Source organism: Clytia hemisphaerica, unplaced genomic scaffold (genome assembly GCF_902728285.1).
Source record: "Clytia hemisphaerica strain Z4C2 unplaced genomic scaffold, Clytia hemisphaerica genome assembly, whole genome shotgun sequence".
Lineage (NCBI taxonomy): Eukaryota > Metazoa > Cnidaria > Hydrozoa > Leptothecata > Clytiidae > Clytia > Clytia hemisphaerica.
In genome coordinates, this window is record NW_027103671.1 from 246,995 (window position 1) to 265,724 (window position 18,730).

The window sequence follows — 18,730 nt, forward strand, 5'->3', positions numbered from 1 at the left end:
GTTTAAGTTGCATAATCTTCATTCAGAGCTTTTTACATTTGTCGCTCGCCTAAATTGCGGTTGTTTGTAAAAGATAGTAGATCCATTGAACCAGATACCGTTGAAAAGATAATTTAGAGCACAATAATTTTCGATAGAAATTATTCCAAAAATCAAAGAAAATTAAGACACAAACAAAACAAGAAAAAAAAGAACTTTTAAATTAGATGCTAGAAACTGCAATTTTTTAGGGGGGGGTTGAAAATTTCCAATTTTCGGACCCTTAATGCGACTTAGACTTACTTTCTGATTTTCCCAACCCTTTCAGATACTGTCAGGCTTCAAAAAGGCGTCCTTAAGGGCGACGTACCCATACCCATCACTTGCCTAAGTACCCCGCCCCCGTGTGGTTTCAAAGTACCTCTGTACCAAGAACTTTCGAAATTCTACCCGTTTATTTGCTAGAATCCGCTTTTCTGGACTAAAATATCGCAATGTTCTGCCCGACTTAATTTTCAAAAAATCCCGACGAAATTTTCGTCAAATCACTGGAAAATTTGGCTACACATTTTTCCAGTCGATTCGATTCCATCCTTCTAATCTACTTTTTCACATCTGATTTTATTTTAGGATACTAAGGTTTATCGGATGACGGGCGGGTATGCCGCTCGCAAATTTTGAAAGCCAGATATTTTTGGGTCGAAAGTTGAAAAGAAAGCCTTTTGACGAGGGGTATTTTATTCCTATGATTTTTACAATATTTCTTAGGGGGGAGCTGAGGGAACTGTGGAGTACTAATAGTTAGTTATGAAGAGTTTGTACAATCATGGACGAAAATTGTGAGACAACCCTCCTCCCCCCCCCCCTTCCCCCCAGTGGCAATGTTGAAGGGCATTGGAAAAGTCGGTGGGAACGTCGTTCGCACTAAACATTGCCACTGGGGGGAAGGGGCGGGACCATTCCATGGTTTTTCCAGAGCATTTTTCAGTGTTTTTCTCAAACATTAAAGTCCATGATTGTACTTTTGAGTTTATACTGACGGAAAAGGTGAAAAGTAACCGTTAACGAGACCGGAGTGACCGACGTTTCCCAAAAGTCACCATAGTTAGCTGCACTGTTATTGAAAGTTCCAAAAAGACTTATTTTAATGTTGATAGTTTAGTTTAAAAGCAAAGAGTCATCTTGACTTGATGTTGTGGTGAATCCAAGAATTCTGGTGTAAGTATTGCGAAATATATTACAAGTTGTGGATGCCAAGATATCTTAGGATCACTGACTCAATTTTTTGGAAAACTCAAAAAGAAGTTATATTTTATAGTTCTTTTTATTTACAATTCATTATATCAAAAATAATTTCTTTTGTTGAAAATAAACAAAACAAATATGCATAAGTTGTAAAAGTTAAAAAATGACGTGAAACAAATCTTTTTGATTTTAGTTTGGTGGTGATTGGCAAAGGAACTTCTGTTTTCCCCATGCCCAATCATGTGGGTTTTCCATCTTCAAACATCGCGATTTTCCATCAACATCCGTCTGGTCGACGTCAGACCATGACAAATCATACGGTGCCGATTTATTAAAACAAAGATGAAGGTTGTCCGATTCTTTTGAGTCATCAATCAACAAGCATCGTTTTCCGGCAATATCTCCTGTATCAAACAAAGTGATAAAAAAGTCGGTGAAGAAACAAAATAATTAGATTTATCAAACAAAATATGTGCCGGGTTTAGATGAGGCTCCCCAAGTGATAACTCTCATCACGCTTATAACGCTAAATTATTACCCTGAGTATCAGAGGTTAAGTTTTCAAAGAATATATTAACCTCTGAAGACCAATAATGAAATTTTATTGCGCATGTGTCAATCTTATAACTGTAGAAAGAATCAAAGATGAAGAGCAAATATTACCTTATTAATGTCTAGCAGACTGTATCAGTATGCAGTTTACTATTTACGAATTCCCCAGAAACCTCCAAGTGTAATTGAAGTGAGTTTCTTTCGAAAGAAATCTTTTACATGATCCCCAAATGTATAACAGTAATAACTAAACTATTAATTATGGAAATGTCACTTTAATTGAATCGAAATAATAGACAGACTTTATGTTATGATTCTCTATCACTGACTATTTTTAAAAAGCATTGATAATATTTTTTAGTTGTGCTTTCAACGACGGGAATAAAAACATCAACTTTGAACTTCATCTAAGATCTTGAATGGTCGTCAAGGTTACTTTTGTCTTTGTTGATTGCGCGATGAATAGAATCTCGATTCGTCGGCACAGCGTCAATATATGATTTTGACATGTGCTTTGCACGGTACTAAATTATCTGTTTTCATCACGACCACGAAAATCACTAAAACTTCACCCAAAAAAATAGCGAAAAATAGCCCATACCAAGCCAACTCTGATATTGCAAAACCATCCACTGAATATTTTGATAGAAATATATCTACAAATTTTCGGTATAAATTTTAATCCCCACCAAGACGAGACCAATTTGATCAGTTATTGTTTTACGGGCCCGACCGATCCTGATATTCCAAAAATCGAAATAAAAACGAAATTGATTTCGGTAGTACATTTTTGTTATCGTTGCTTTTCAAAGTTTTGGTAGTTTTTCCAAGGTTTTGACAATTTTATGTTCAATTTTTCAATTTATCCATGAATCGACCTTTTTGTACCTTATTATTTTCTATTTCGCATTTTTATCAAAAAGAAGTAGTTTTTGCTGCCTTTTTAGGAGATTTTATAGGTGAAATTCTACCTTTTTTACTTTTTCGCCAACCGACCAACCTCTTTTTTGGATAGCTTGGCCTGTAAAACAACAAATTGGCCTTGCCTAAGGGAATAAGTTCTTTCCACCGGGGCACTGAGACAGGACTGTTAAAAAACTTACCGTTTCTTAATATTTTGAAGTTTGGATCATGACTTCCTGGTTTGTAACAAAAATGGTTATGTTCCCATGATTTTGGTGTCGATTTTGATTTGATTGAAAGACATTTACACATATTGCATCGTTTATCATTCTCATCTTTGGCTGGTTCAGTTGGACCATCATTATTGTTGGTATCTTGGCCTTGTTGTTGTTGCTGGTCTTGAGATTGTTGTTGATCACCGTTGCAACCACAAGTCTGTGGAAATCCAGTATTTGACCACATAAAGTCTGATGGCCAACATGGTGCTAGAGTTGAAGTCATAAAAGGTAGTTAGAAATGATAGGGATACCACATAGATTTAGAATGTTTAACCTTTTCTCAATAGTCAACACCATTGGAGAAAAGCTAGACATCCTAATCCATGACTCGCAACTCTTAGCTTCATCGTCAGCTCTCAGTGATTATAAAGTTAAAAGCTAATGACATTCTCTTTATTTTCCATTTGTAATTAAACTGACAAAACGTGATTTTCTTGATTATTCAATCTTTCATTCTCAATTTGATACTTAACAATCGAGTATTGAATTTTGTACCTTGGTAAGGGCACTGACCCCCTTGCTGTTGACCGCATGCTGGATTCTGACATTGTTCACAGGGAGGCATTGGACAGCCGTTTTCTTCTCCAGGGACTGGTGTGGTAGAGGTGGTCGTTGAGATGGTAGTCTGTCCTGGTAAAGTTGTTGTTGTTGTTGTTTTGAGGAGATCAGGATCTAAGGTCGTGGTGGAGGTAGTGGGTAAGACTGGGATGGGTGGGATTAAAGTGGTAGTTGTAGTGGTGGTTGGAAGGAGGGGTGGGACCAAGGTGGTAGTCGTGGTGGTGGTATCCAAAGGTGGGACTAAGGTTGTAGTTGTCGTTGGAAGGAGGGGTGGGACTAATGTGGTTGTGGTGGTTGTTGGTGGGTTCAGAAGATCAGGATCTAAAGTGGTGGTGGAAGTAGTAGGTAGTACTGGAGGAGGTGGAATAGTGGTCGTTGTGCTGGTTGTTGTTGTAGTGAAGGGTTGTTCACACTGAATTTTGTAAAGGAAAAAACATTGGATTAAATTATTTTTGACGTAAAACTTTTTCTGTGCTGCCACGATCCTGAAAATGCAATAATATGGCGGAAATCGACGAAAATTCTGAAAAGGAAATTCAACAAAATTATGGATATTGCACACCCAATAACTGTTTAAAACAAACACCATCATAGCAGATAGCGACACCTTACAATGTAAGAGATGTGATAGACTTGTCCATTATGCTTGCTCTGAGCCCCGGGGGGGGGGGGGGTACTTAGGCAAAAATGGATGATGGGTATGTGCGGACGGTAAGGGTCGGTTTTTCATCTTTCAAAGTCTCTCTAAGGGTCGGAAAACTCAGAAAGTTTTAAATTAGTCTCTCTAAGGGTCGGTAAATCCAGGATTTTTAGGAAATTTTTTGATTTCCAGAGAAAATATTGCAATAAAGTCTCTCTAAGGTTATGACTTTTTTCAAAAATCGAAAAAAAGAATTCAAAAAGTCTCTCTAAGGGTCACCTTTTCAGCAAAAATCAGTTTCTCTAAGGGTCGGTTTTCGGAGGTCCCGTCTGCACATACCCCTCATTTGCCAACCCTAGTACCCCTCCCTCGGGCTCTGAGTTCCCGGCCAATCAGATTCAGCTTTGTCTGCAATATGAAAGCCGGCGCTTCGAATGTGGAAATTGTGTTCCAATAACGCCACTCTTACTTGAGAGGATTAAAACAAGCAGACCAAAAGCTTGCAGTAACATCACAACGAAAGAAGCAAATAAAGATGAACATCATGGATTGAAATTAGGTTTCAACGAGAGAATAACCTCTCTAGAAAGGAAAGTCGAGAAGCTAATGAATAAAAAAGACGTGAACAAAGAACGGAACAACAAATGATCTGAAACACAGCTCAACAACACAGAAACAAAAAACAACAATCATATGCAGAAGTCACCAAAGAAGATCTACAAAAACAAGAGGTTACTATAAAAAGTTTCATCAAACGAAGAGGAGCGTTGGCTCAAATCAACCAAGTGCAACATCATGGTGCATGATTTAGGTGAAAACAAGCACGAAAACGAAGAAGAGCAACGAGTTGGTTACAAAGATTTTATAGAAAGAATATTGAAAAACAAATGGGTTTCGATGTGACGATAATCAAGGTAGATCGCATAAATGTATACAAATGAACGATGGAGACCATTAGAAGTTACTCTCGAGAGTGAAGAAGAAAGGATTAGAATTGTATCAGCCCACAAACTAGATAAAGATGATTTCAGAGTATCAGACGACTTTTCAAGGAAAGAACGCGAGATAATAAAACAATGGCATCATAAAGCAAAAAACATGGAAAGAAAAAGACAAGAGTGATATATGGAAATTGAGAGGTAGTCCTATAGGACTAAATTCTATTTGAAGAAATTCACGACGGAAACAACATGATTGTAAGAAGAGTGGGTTAGAGGCCCAGTGTGCCTAACTGTAAAACTCTATAAATAAAATTAATTGAGGTGGGCTTAAATTTTCATTAAATCTTTGTAAGAAATGCGTTGGAACTCTCAAAAAGGATCTTAGCTCAAAAATATTTTTGTTTTCCTACAAGAGGTTACTAAAGTCTGTCTCGAAATAATTTGCAGCTGGAGAAAAAAATAGCTGTAACTTTTGATAGAATTCGAATCAAGCTGTGGTTTTGTGCTCGTTAAAAAGATATTCGTGAGTGGAATATTATTAAGTAAAAAAATTGAGAAAAAAAAGGAAAATGAAAATGAAAAATGAAGAAGAAAAAAATCAACTCCTTGTAGAAATGTGGTATAATTATCATTTTCACAGGAGTGATTCTTCAATCTTAGATCATCATCACTGTGAAAAAATTTTTCAAAAATATTCATTTAATCAAAAGATATCAAACACAGTTTATTGCTGGTTGATCGACAAAAGGCAGGTTTTTTCGTTTTTTTTGTCGTTTTTTACTACTTTATAGAGTCAACCAGCAATAAATTTTGTTTGATATCTTTTGATTGAATGAATGTTTTTGAAAAATTTTTTGACAGTGATAATGATCTAAGATTGAAAAATCACTCCTGTGAAAATGATAATTATACCACATTTCTACAAGAAGTTGATTTTTTTCTTCTTCATTTTTCATTTTCATTTTCCTTTTTTTTTCTCAATTTTTTTACTTGATAATATTCCACTCACGAATATCTTTTTAACGAGCACAAAACCGCAACTTGGTTCGAATTCTATCAAAAGTTACAGCCATTTTTTTCTCCAGCTGCAAATTATTTCGAGACAGACTTTTATATAATTCTACATGTGCGACGAATAAAAATTAACTTGAAAACTCTATGTTATATATCCGATTTTTTTCAAAATTAATCTCATTAATAAAACTGTACAGACAGAGTAAATCTTACATAAGCAGCACGAATTTGAGCGGCATCAGTGACACTCATACCAAAACGTTGTCCCATGCTGTTGACATCGAAACTTGGATCTTTAGGCTGGATACTTTGGACACCGACACCAGTACTGAATGCATACTGATTGTAATGAGTGACCGAGTGAAGATCATAACTAAAAAATAAAAATATATCATTTTTCAAACTCGAATCCAGACCCTTTGTTCGCTTTTTTTATTTAGTAAAATCAAAAAGTTGTGCAAGTGGCTCTAGGTATGAAATTGACTTTTTCTAAAAGTTTTTTCATAGGGTTACAGGAGATACTCGAATCTGCTTCCATTCTCTCATTTCTCGGTAAAGCTAAAGTTTCTTTGAAGTGCAAGACCACGCGTAGTAGTTAGATAACAGTTAATTAGGACTAAATTTTTGCTACATGTTAAGAATTAGAGTGAGATTAATTCAGATTTTTTCCTCATATCCCATAGTACGCGTTGAATTACAAAATCACGGAATACTTCAGTCAGAAAAGTAGTATAAACATTCTTACGGTGCATTGAAGTCAGTGACAAGATTATGTGGATATTTCTTGAAGTTGAATTCCATATCTAGAATATTATGTAATGATGACAGATAAACTCATATGTTTTAAGGCCTGTTTCCATCGATCGCGCAAGCGGGCACGCTAGGGCAAAATTTCCTAAAATAGCCTATTGACGTCACGAATTAAATTTTCCTGACAATTTTCAACTTTTTTTAGCGTACAGGAGCGCACTTCTCAATCGATAATTTTTAAACCAATCAAGAAAGAGAAAAACTGCTGAGTAAACAAAAAAATGTAAGCATATAGATTGTGTATGTTTTTGATGGAAATCAAACATTGATCGCGCGGAGTGTGCGGCCAAATCTATTTTAAGAATATTGGCCTAGCGTGCACGCTCGTGCGATCGATGAAAGGCCTTTAGGCAAGACCAACAATTTTAACAACCCTCATGTCACAGATTTGGTGGTCACTCCACCCTACAATTTCAGTCTCACTTTCGTTTTTAGCTGGAATGATAGATTTCCGTCCTGGAAACTCGATAGAAATTTTCAACACCACTTTTGGAAAAAGCTCCAACGATATATTGAAATAAGGGTGTATATTACATTGAGTAACGAATAGTTAGAAAGGTTTGTACTTTTCGACTTTGTTTCTCCGAAGCTTTGTTCCGGATCCATCCTTCAAGTAAAGGCCGGTCTCCTTTGTGCGCGCTGCAATCGCACCTTTTGGCTTCGACCCCTTTTGCTCGGAAAAAAGATTACGTCGTAAAAATTTAGTGCGAGCTCGAAAAAAAAGTTGAATACATTTCAACTTTTTTCAACCGTTACGTCAAATCACGCTAATGGAATTATTTCATTTTTCTTTTGACCAATAGCTTGGAAACTTTTCTCGAGAAAGTGTGGTCGCAGCGCGTGCAATTGGAGACCGGCCTAAACACTCATTATGCCGCTTGCTGAGAGACTATTTCAGGAATATTTGTAATGATTTAATTCGTGATCAGTTTTATCAATCTCAAAAGATATACCATTTTACCAACAGATTCTCAGGTTCAAGAAATAGGGCGTTATAGAAATCTTGTGTACTTTCGGGTCAAGACTTATGCAATTGAAACATAGTATCATATGTCTCCATGTATCCAAGAATTTATTTACTTTACTGATGAACGCCAGAGAAAACCCATGCGCTATGAATAAGGAGAGACTAGGAACGAGGTTAAGTGGTCCTCAGTTGGTTGACTTACTATCGATGATATTCTCAAATTTGACAATAATGTGATCGTCACCTATTAAAAAAAAGGTTTAAAATTTGTGACTTGACTTTATAATTGATTTTTTTTCAAATTCGAACCCAGTTCCTTAGTTCACCTTTTTATGATTATGATAGCGGGTTGTATCATGTCTAACAGTAAAATGAAAAAGTGGTTCATTTGGTTTTGGGTACGATATTATGATTTTCCTTAGTCTTTCCTGTGTACAATTGTTTTCAAAATCTCAATTTCTTTTTCAAAATTGATTTTTTGAAATTTTAAAATAACTATTTGTATATAAATACTACGTTAAACTAAGAGACTGTCTTCTTGATCTCGCTTTGACGTTTTGGTAATATAATTAAGGAAAGTCACTTACGGTCAGGTCTGGTATGTTCATGGAAGAATCCTAGAATAACAGAAAAAAATATTGGTTAGTTAAATACATCCCTGTCTCACAGCCCCGGTGGAACTTTTTTCTCAGTGAGGATAAAAACTCCTATTGAAATCCCAACAGCATAAATAGATTGTTCCAAGGTTAAAAAATTCAGTGGAGATGGTTTTGGAGTGCAATTTTTTAAACATTGACTTTCCAAAGGGGATGAAATTTTAGGGTATTTTTCCAGACCGGGGACGAAATTTTTGCTAAATTTTCCAGTGGGGGTTGGATCCCATTGGGTGTGTGACACATATTTGAATTGGCAGGTAGGCAGATGTAAAGCATACAGTTGAATCTCTATAATTTGATCTTTACGAAGCTTATATCTTCTTCGAATTACTGGAATATCTGAATTACAGAATAAAACCTATGGTTTAGTTTAATTTAGAGAAAGATTCGAATAAAAGAAGCTTAAATCATATAGAGTCATTCATGTCCTTTCCAACAACTTACCTAAAGCATGCATGATTTCATGGAGCACGGTTCCTTTGTACCCGCAACCGCCACCAATGGAAAGATCTTGCTTGCCTCCAGTTCGACCGATTGTTGAAAAACATCTAGAAATAAAATGTAAATTGTCCTTATCCTCTATAACTCTAACGCTTGCACAGAGAACTCTAAACTCTTTATTTTGGAGAATTGAGAGCAGTTTTTAAAGAATTCGGAAAGGGATAAAAAGCGCGCCTGGATCATGAAAACATTTGATTTCGAGAAGTGTAAAAATAGATCATAGATTTATAAATCCCGAAGGGCTAGATGTCTAAAAAGTGTACTGAGGTTAGATAGGAAATCCTACCTAAGTCACGTGACATTACAAAAGAACATTACAGGTTTTAGAAAACAATAGCAACAATATCTTTTGCGATATTCACTTTTTTGCTCGGAAGAGCTTAAAGCACTACATCTTGCCCTTCGGGCTATACAGAAATCTATGGTAAAAACTCGAATTATCAGACAATACTCGGATTAATTTTACTAAGAGAGTTCAGCCTTAAATGAGATGATCAAACGGTGTGCTAATATCATGGAAATGGAAGATCTATCAAAAGTCTGTCCCAATATAAGGTAATCAGGAGTGGAAAATTATCAAAAAGAAAAATTCAAAAACCTTTGTAACAACATGAAAAACGAAGAAGAAAAAATCTGCTTCTTCTATAACAATGGTATTATCGTGCTGATTATAAAATGAGACCCGGGAGAGGCACTGACCTTGACTGCCAACGGGGACGTACCGCTGAAGTTAGAAAAATAGACCCTGTCAGATATGAATATTTGGCAAATCTGGATCCTTGTCAAGGACCCTGACTAGCAACACGTCTCCGTACCCAATTTTGCCTAAGTCCCCCGCCCCCGGAATGAAACCTTTAGTTCGTTGTAGAATATTTCTCTGGAAAACATTTTTGAAAAACAATATTGATCCGAAGTGAAGTCTGGCAATAACCTCATCTAAAATAAATTATATGAGCACCTTACCCTTCTCCCTTGAAGAATCGAATGTAGTCAGCTTGTGAGGATCTTGGTGCCAATCGAATACACGTGAATTGTTTGAGATCTTCAATAGCAGCATCTAGCGCTTGTTTACCATTGTCACCTTTTTAAATGGTTAGAAATAATAAGTTAAAGCACTTTTGTAGTTTTCTGCGCAGTTTTGTAATTTTTTTTGCGAACTTTTGTAATTTTTGCGAAAAAACTGCAAAATTACAAAAGTGCGCAAACAAAATAGGAAACTGCGCATAACAGGGGAACGAAACATTTTTTGAGGATATGTTTTTTTGCCTCCAAGTACTAGACAATATAATATAGAAATATCCAGTAATAGAGTCTAATGTATAAAATATTTACTAAGTCCATCGTTGACGTAAGGTATGTTAACAACGGGTTTGTCATCCCCATCTCGTTCAACTGGCCATTTTACCGCTGACATAATTTCTCTCTTTGTTGCTTTGCCATTGATCAAATTCTTGATGGCTGGTGATAAGTTCTTCAGATCTCCTTCAACTACGGTTGGATCCTTAAATCCAGCTAAAACGAAAAAATGATGGATTTAATATGCTAAAAAATGGATATTCTCCAAAAATCGAAGGAAAGTACATTTCTATTCATCTCAGTTGTTAAACAACGTTTGTTTCAACGTTTATCAAATGTTCTCAACGTCCAGATATTGTTAGCTGAACGTTGAAACAACATTGTGTGCCAGCTGGGATACTTAACGGCGGAGTAGCTGGAAATCAAATATACTAGGAAAGCTTGGATGTTTCTGTCGAAGAGGTTTCTACACAAAATGTTAATGATTTCAATCGATCTAAATAATATCTAAAAAATTGAACAATTTTTATTTGCAGAAAACATACCTATCTTCTAATAGTGTCTTTACCTCTCTCAATCATGGTCAAAATATATTGAGAATTTAGCCTATTTCCTCGTTTTTCGAAATTTCGAGTTTGAGCAAGAGAGACAATTTTGGGCCATCTCTTAAATTTAATCGGATATTTCAATTTGGCACGGGTTTATAGACTTCCAGGTTATATTCTGAGCCTTATTGGACCATTTTTGAACTGTTGGATCCTCAGATCCTAAGGTCTTAAGTCTAGCGTTAAAAAACTATCAGAGTTAAAACTTTACCCTTCCAAACTAACTTAGAGCGCTCCCTAATCGTTTGTGGTTTGAGAATTCGTGTGGACCATGATTGTAGTTTAAAGTATATTTCTCAAAACATTTCGGTCATTTTTATTTTTGGAAAAATGATGGTACCAAGTGGCATTTAGATAGAGGTCTTTGCAAAGATGGATGCAAGAAAGATAATTGGTAAAATACTTCAAATATGTTACCTAGACGTTCTCTTTGCAATTCAAATCGATGTTTTGCTTCTGAATAAACACGTCGTCCTATGAGAAAGTAAATTTATGATGAATCTAAAACTTTTTTTGGGAACATTATTTTTACCATTTCCAATAAATCTGCACAGTAAAAATGCAGATCAAATTTGATAATGCGCTATCACGCAAACCAATGGGAGCCTATCGTGAAAATCAAATTTTTTGAATGTCAGGAACCTGTCAAATTCTCTACATGAATTTTCTAGTTTCTTTTCAAATGTTAACCTATTTCCTTTAAATACTTGACCTGAAGTTGTTACCTTGTTTTTAGGCCTTGACTAGAGTCTACTTCTGGTTGAACTTTGCTTTCCGATAATTCTCTATGCCGCTGAGTACAGTGAAGTAGATTAGAATCAATTAACGAAGTCGCCATTTTGAAGACATGAAAATTCAAAATAGCAAAATAAGCTACTAGGAGTTGAACCAAACATCAATAACAGATTTGTAATCTCTTATTCTCAAATAAAGACATTGCTTCATACTGTTTTTACCTTACAAAAAACAACTAAAATCTGACGGACGGTTTTACAGTCCGCCTAAGCAAAAGCATGTTACGACATACTACTGGGCCACTTAATCGAACCATCCAGTCTATAAAAAAGTATTAAGTGGACCCCAGGCTAGCCAGTAAAAAGTATTAAGTGGACCCCAGGCTAGCCAGTAAGTAAATATAAACATAGGACGATACCTTTGGTTGGATTAAGAACGTTCTCTTTGACATCCGGAGTAGGATCGTAACTGCTGACAGCGTCCATGCCAAGTTTCTTTAAAGCACCAAATAGACGCTTCTTTAAACTCCCACCATGACATAAAGTTGCCAATGCGGCAACGCAAAGCATCACACGAAGACATTTTGACGCCTTCATTTCTAGAGAGTAAGGGAAAATGAAAGTGAATCAAAAACATAATTGTATTAAAAGGAAGTCAGAAGGACAAAGAGTAGGACAGAGAAGGTGCACTAGTAAGATTCGAAAGATATATCCTACATGTGGGATGTGGAAAATTAAATTCTAAGATTGCAAATTTCTGTTGTTAATTCTTCTGCCATTATTTATCTAAAGGAATATTGCATGGTGAGATAAAATTCGATAGCACTTTTATGGCTATTGGAGGAGAAATTTCTATTAGATATATGCAGTAAAAATCATCCGAATTTAAACACTGAAACGCATAACAGTGAAAAACATACACCCCTGTGTCACAGTTCCAGTGGCACCTCTGCCCCACTGGAAAATTCGACCAAAATTTAGTCAGCCGTGTGAAAAAGCTAACCTACGATTTCAGCTCCACTGGGAAATGGACTTTTCTTTCAAATTCGAAATTCAATGTAAAAAATTGCACTCTAAAACCATCAGTAGATCTTTTTAGCTTGGAACGATAAAGTTGCCCTTTTTTTCCAGCGCCCCAAAAAAATCGACCGATGGGGGGGCACTGCCTGAGAAAAAAGATACACTACCGAAGGGCAAGAATCGAATCTCTAACCTTTCGCAGCCAAGAAAAAGTGAAGCCTTAAAATATGCACCGTATTTTTAATGACGGACTAAACCAGGCTAAGCCGCGCAACTTTGGTAGGATTTGTTGGCTTCAAATCCTACCAAGGAGATTCGATTCTAGCCCTTCGGGCTTATAATTCATTGACTTTTGGGTTACCAAAAAACAAACAAAAACACAAACCTGCAGCAAAGTTAATGCGAAAGCTTGTAAAGCTTTGGCTTCCTGGTTACAACCACCAAGCGAGAACATCTATCTCTTCTATTATCATTCCCAAAATGAGTACAATCGATTTATACAGAAGAAATATTTCTTTTTGTTATTCTTATACGTATTAGTTCAATTAAAGTCGTTATATCCTTACAAGCCGCTATAAACACACATGAAATGAAATATTGAAATATGAAATATTTTTCAGAAATCATATATTAAACTTCCGCTAGCAACCTACTTTAATGCCCTTAATGCACCCGCTAGTGCCTGAATGGTTCTTCTACGTTAGTCTAAATGGTGTTTTTCTTCGGGTGTGGTTCGGTGTAAAAAGGCACACTCTTTACACAACAGTAGCCTCGCGGGGGGGGGGAGTCGTGCGGAAAATTCATTTAGATGAGCGATTGAAAAGTTTTTATAGGGATCAATGTCGCATAATTAATCCAACGCTTCCATCGCAATTTAGATGTATAGTAAATATTGCCTGTAAGATTAAGATCATGCGAATAGTTTCTCGGGTAAGTTATGGCATGTCTCAAAATTACCATAATTTTTAGATCGCATTAGTGGACTGAAAATGACCAAACAATTGACTGAACATGAAGGGCACTATGATGTAGTTTCTAACCTGATGTGTAACCTAATTGTTTTTTCGCTGATTTTCGCGAAAAACCGCAAAAACTGATTATTACGTAATAATCGATGACGTCATCAAAACTAAAAATTGAATTTCTCAAGAATGGTTTTTCCAATTGTCTTCAAACTTTCACCAAAGATGTATCTTACTAAAGTCAATCATTTGAAAAAAACATTTTTTCGAAATTTTGATGACGTCAGCAGAAAATAGGATTTTTCGTTTTGTACTAATTTCTGCTCACGTCATCAGAATTTTGAAAAATTTCTTAATCAGTTTTTGCGGTTTTTCGCGAAAATCAGCGAAAAAACAATTAGGTTACACATCAGGTTAGAAACTACATCATAGTGCCCTTCATGTTCAGTCAATTGTTTGGTCATTTTCTGTCCACTAATGCGATCTAAAAATTATGGTAATTTTCAGTTTTTGAGACATGCCATAACTTACCCGAGTTAAGTGTTAATTTTTGTTTGTGAGTGAAATTTAAATCGCTCGAAAATCGCTAACGAAACTAAGAAATGAGCCCTGTGCCGAAGAAAATACACATAAAGATTTTTCGCCGAAAAATGTTTCAGTCGGTAGAGTTTTTATCTGGTACCAGATGTGGAAATATGCTACGACACGCTTTGCTCTAAAGGTCGGGCATATTTTAACATCTGGAAGGTTTGCATTACGGGATTTGACTTGACCGCGTTTAAACATTTTGTGAGGAGCTTGGAAACGATCAACATAACAAGTTAGCATCTAATTCCTATCGGATACGAGTGCTAAGCAGAAAATAATAACAAATCTGATTCGCATCAGATTTGTTATATTCTCTAGGCTAGCACCATATTCGATATTAGCACCATATTCGATATGGTTCGGAATCATATTCATGTACTAGTAAACAAACCGGCAGGGACAAAATGCATAAAACATAATGCATATTGCATAATGCATAATAGTATTAGTAGGGGGAAATTTGTTCGTTTTTTTGAGGTCGCTCGATTTTTTTAGTCAAAGCACTTGTTATACATTTTTGGAAAGCTAAGGGGTAGGGGAATCAAAATAACTTAGGTGCCAATTTTGTTTCGGACACTTAGGTGTGATTTTCGGACAAATACGACGGTCTCGGGCAAAAATCATAGGGAGAAAAAATAATGAAAATTTCAGCTTGAGAAAACAGAGACCTGTTATATATTTTTGGAAAGCTCTCAAAAAATTAAGATTAGTGATATATTGCGAGTATAGGTGATTTCTTTACCTAACTCGAGATATTAATCCTTAAAAACAGTGTTTTTCAGTGTTTTTCAGCCAGAAACAGCTGTTTTGTCCAGTTTTAGCGCTTTCGGAAGCTCAATATCTCGAGTTAGGTACTGAAATCACCTATACTCACAATATATCACTAATCTTAATTTTTTGAGAGCTTTCCAAAAATATACAACAGGTTTCCGTTTTCTCAAGCTAAAATTTTCACTAATTTTTCACCCTATGATTTTTGCCCGAGACTGTCGTATTTGTCCGAAAATCACACCAAAGTGTCCGAAGCAAAATTGGCACCCAAGTTATTTTGATTCCCCTACCCATTAGCTTTCCAAAAATGTATAACAAGTGCTTTGACTAAAAAAATCGAGCGATTTTACAAATTTCCCCCTACTATATTGTGTAATTTACAGAACGATTTTATATTTTCTAAAACTCTCCTTTGCAGAGGCTAAAAACGCGAGTTTCTTGTAAACATTCTAATCAGAGGGATTTCCCCCCAGACATAATATTTACTTTTCGAATCCGAACTAAAGAGAAAACATTCGAATCATAAAAACAAAGGATTTTCCGTCAGCATAAATAATAAGAAGATGCAACAGATCAGAAAGGTTTTCCCCTTCTTCTGTCTCAAAAAAAACATAAACATTCGAATGTAAAAAGATTCGAAGTCTTATTTCTTTGATCTAGCTTTCGGATGAAGTTCTTTAATTTATATTGGCTGGATATTGGCTTATCTAACAAAAAGCATTCACATGGTTAATGCTTTGTAAGAGGGTAAACCCGTTGAAATTTATTAGCAATTGTTCGAAAGAATCTCTGAGAAAACCCAGAAAGATCTTGTTTTAAAAATTACGTTTTCGAGTTAGAAAAATAATAAACGGAGGAGATATTTTCGTGTTTTTTCTACACGTTCTGTAAAATACAACTATGAAAATCAAAATGGCGACAAGCATTTTCAGTGGATCGTGGATTTTCTTCATCATCCAAAATTCAATTTACAACTTTCTACCCTTTATTTTTTGGTAGAAAATGGTATATTTGTTTTGTTGAAAGTATTATCTTTCAAATTCTCCTTATTATAGCCTCTAAAATTGACATTTTTCAAATATTATGCATTATGCATTATGCAATATGCATTATGTTTTATGCATTTTGTACCTGCCGGTAAACAAACATAAACAGACCCTAATTTAGCTTCATTTACATGAAAATACAACTTAAAACATGAATTTATTGCTTTTTCCTACTTACCTAGACATACTCGATAAATATTACACTAACCTTCATAGTTTTCAGGACCTCCAAAGTGAATTTTCAATGTGCTCTGTAAAATTAAAAAATTGGGCTGTTCTGTTGGTACACAAAAAGTGAGGTTAATCGTTAGTAAGATACAAACTACCTATACAGAAGTCTGTAGATCTTTCTGAAGACAAAATTATCTGTTTTGTACACATATTTGTACTGCTGCTAGAGACTTTGACTGACTTTGACTGTTGTCGGTCAGTCGGTTGTGTTCAGTTGTCTGGCGGTCAACAGTCGTTTTGATAGGACCGCACAAGATTATACCAACATGAAACTTACTGAAAAAGTATAAGGAACATACCTGTTACTGTTTCTTTATGATCTTTGAGTTTGGATTTGAGAATAATCAGTAAAAATCAGTCCACCAAAACAAACAAAAAATAATCAACGTCTGTGTGTAAAAAACAATCTTTAAAAGGTTGGTGCATTTACAGAAATTACACTGAATACTAAAAGTAATAATAAGAAAGTATAAAGACATTTATATTGTAAAAAAGAATCCACCAAAACAAACCAAAAAGAACCAAAATCTAACAAAAGTTCTTCACTACTTGCCCCTCCGAAATTTGCTTGTTGCTTTGTCATTGTCGGGACGAACAAAATTCTTGAGCAAGCGAAGATATAGCCATTGAACCCGACTGTTGTCGGCACATCAAAGGGCCACTACTAAACCTCTCCGATGGTATATTGGTCCGCTCCTTTAGAGCTTTAGCGTGGGCGGCCGCCAATACGCCATCGGAATATCAGATAAGTAGAGTTTGCCACTCCCGCTGATTTTTTAGCGTATACTACCATTACGGCTGTAAACTCTGCGCATATATACATTTTCCCGCCTATATTATCCCTGTAACGGACGATAACAATAAACGAGTTGCAAAATTAAAAACTGAAGTCAAAGACAAATCATGCGTTTGTTAAATGACTTTCATTTCTAGTTGGTTGGAATTTATCAACGCTAATGAAGTAATTAACTGTAACATGGGAATGAAATCACGTGAACTTTTTCGAGTAACCACATGTTTTGACTGCACTGCTATAGTTTTGCATCCCGTATATTAATATCATCAACAGCTTACCCGAGTTTTAATTGAAGATTGCTTAAAACCCGGATTTTGCTGAATTATTCGATGGGAATCTCATCCAATCGTTGGTCGCATCTATCTTTTCGTTGCATTATTCGTGACGTGCATCTGACGTGCCATTTAATTTTACAAAAAAGGCAAAAAATTGACTTTATTAACAGTCATAATCTTATATAAATGATAATACCTGGAAACCTCCGAGCCTCCGAACCTCCTTGTGCCGAGCTTATGGCATTTTGGGATTTGCCATAAGTTACACAGTTCACACCTATTAACCCTAGAAGAGGCTTGCATTTAAGGGAGCGACCAGATGGTCGGATACTTGGCATGTAGAATCCTTCCATTGTCCTGGGTAAAACCACAGAATATTTTTGCCAATTTTTTTTCCCCAAAATCGAGATATTCAAATTACAAGTTGTTGTCTTTTAGATAGAAAACAATAGAATTCTAACATAGATCGTGTAAGAACCCATTTTTATAATAATTGTTCAAAGTTGAGATAAGTTGACTTCAACTAATAAGACAAAAATTCTTGGAGGCTAATTATTCAGGAGCTCAGAAGGTTTCTGCAAGCAAAACATCTCAAACCATCTGATTATCCCTTATAGTTTTGGTCAGTGTAATGAAAATTTCACAATTTTCTTGCGGCTCATTCGTTTTCTCTTAAGTACAAAAATTTATGAAAATTTCAATTTTGTTGACTTGAACTAATAAGACAAAAATTCTTCGAGGCTAATTATTCAAGAGCTCAGAAGGTTTCTGCAAGCAAAACATCTCAAACCATCTGATTATCCCTTATAGTCTTGGTCAGTGTAATGAAAATTTCACAATTTTCTTGCGGCTCATTCGTTTTCTCTTAAGTACAAAAATTTATGAAAATTTCAATTTTTTTCAACAGTTACCAACTAAAGTTTGACCTTTAATGTCAATTCAAATAAATGTTTACAAATTGTTCAGTAATTGTTGCAAACTGGCGTTATTGAAATAAGCTCAAAATTGATACACCCCTGCGTCACAGACCGGCTGGGACCCCAGCCCCAAATACCCCTGTATTTTAGCTCCACTGGGAAATCGACTTTGATTTCATCCCCGCTCGAAATTCAATGTTTAAAAATTGCACTCCAAAACCATCCCCACTGGATTTTTTAACCTTGGAACAATAGAATTTCTATCCCCATTAGGATTTCTAAAGGAATTTTTATCCCCACTGCGGAAAATGTTCCACCGGAGACAGGGGTGTATTGATTAAAGGCTAGCCTGTTAAAAATTTGGTTTAGTGGGAAGGTGCTGGCTAATTAAGGGGCCAGTGTAAAAGTGGAGGACGTTGAAAGAACAAACGAGAGACATTTTATT

The 18,730-nt window shown here is 35.7% G+C and overlaps 1 protein-coding gene across 1 annotated transcript; it reads right to left on the bottom strand.

The window, feature by feature from the left end:
- Positions 1-1,172: 1,172 nt before the first annotated feature.
- On the bottom strand, positions 1,173-13,191 carry LOC136803353 (uncharacterized). The gene is made up of 13 exons (XM_067060079.1): positions 13,085-13,191; positions 12,099-12,278; positions 11,363-11,419; positions 10,377-10,556; positions 10,008-10,125; positions 8,988-9,091; positions 8,475-8,504; positions 8,090-8,131; positions 6,856-6,913; positions 6,324-6,483; positions 3,453-3,927; positions 2,880-3,164; positions 1,173-1,628 (listed from the first exon to the last, which is right to left on the bottom strand). The coding sequence occupies exons 2-13, from the start codon at positions 12,274-12,276 to the stop codon at positions 1,414-1,416; spliced, it is 1,902 nt and encodes a 633-aa protein (XP_066916180.1). The 5' UTR covers positions 12,277-12,278; positions 13,085-13,191; the 3' UTR covers positions 1,173-1,413.
- Positions 13,192-18,730: the final 5,539 nt, after the last annotated feature.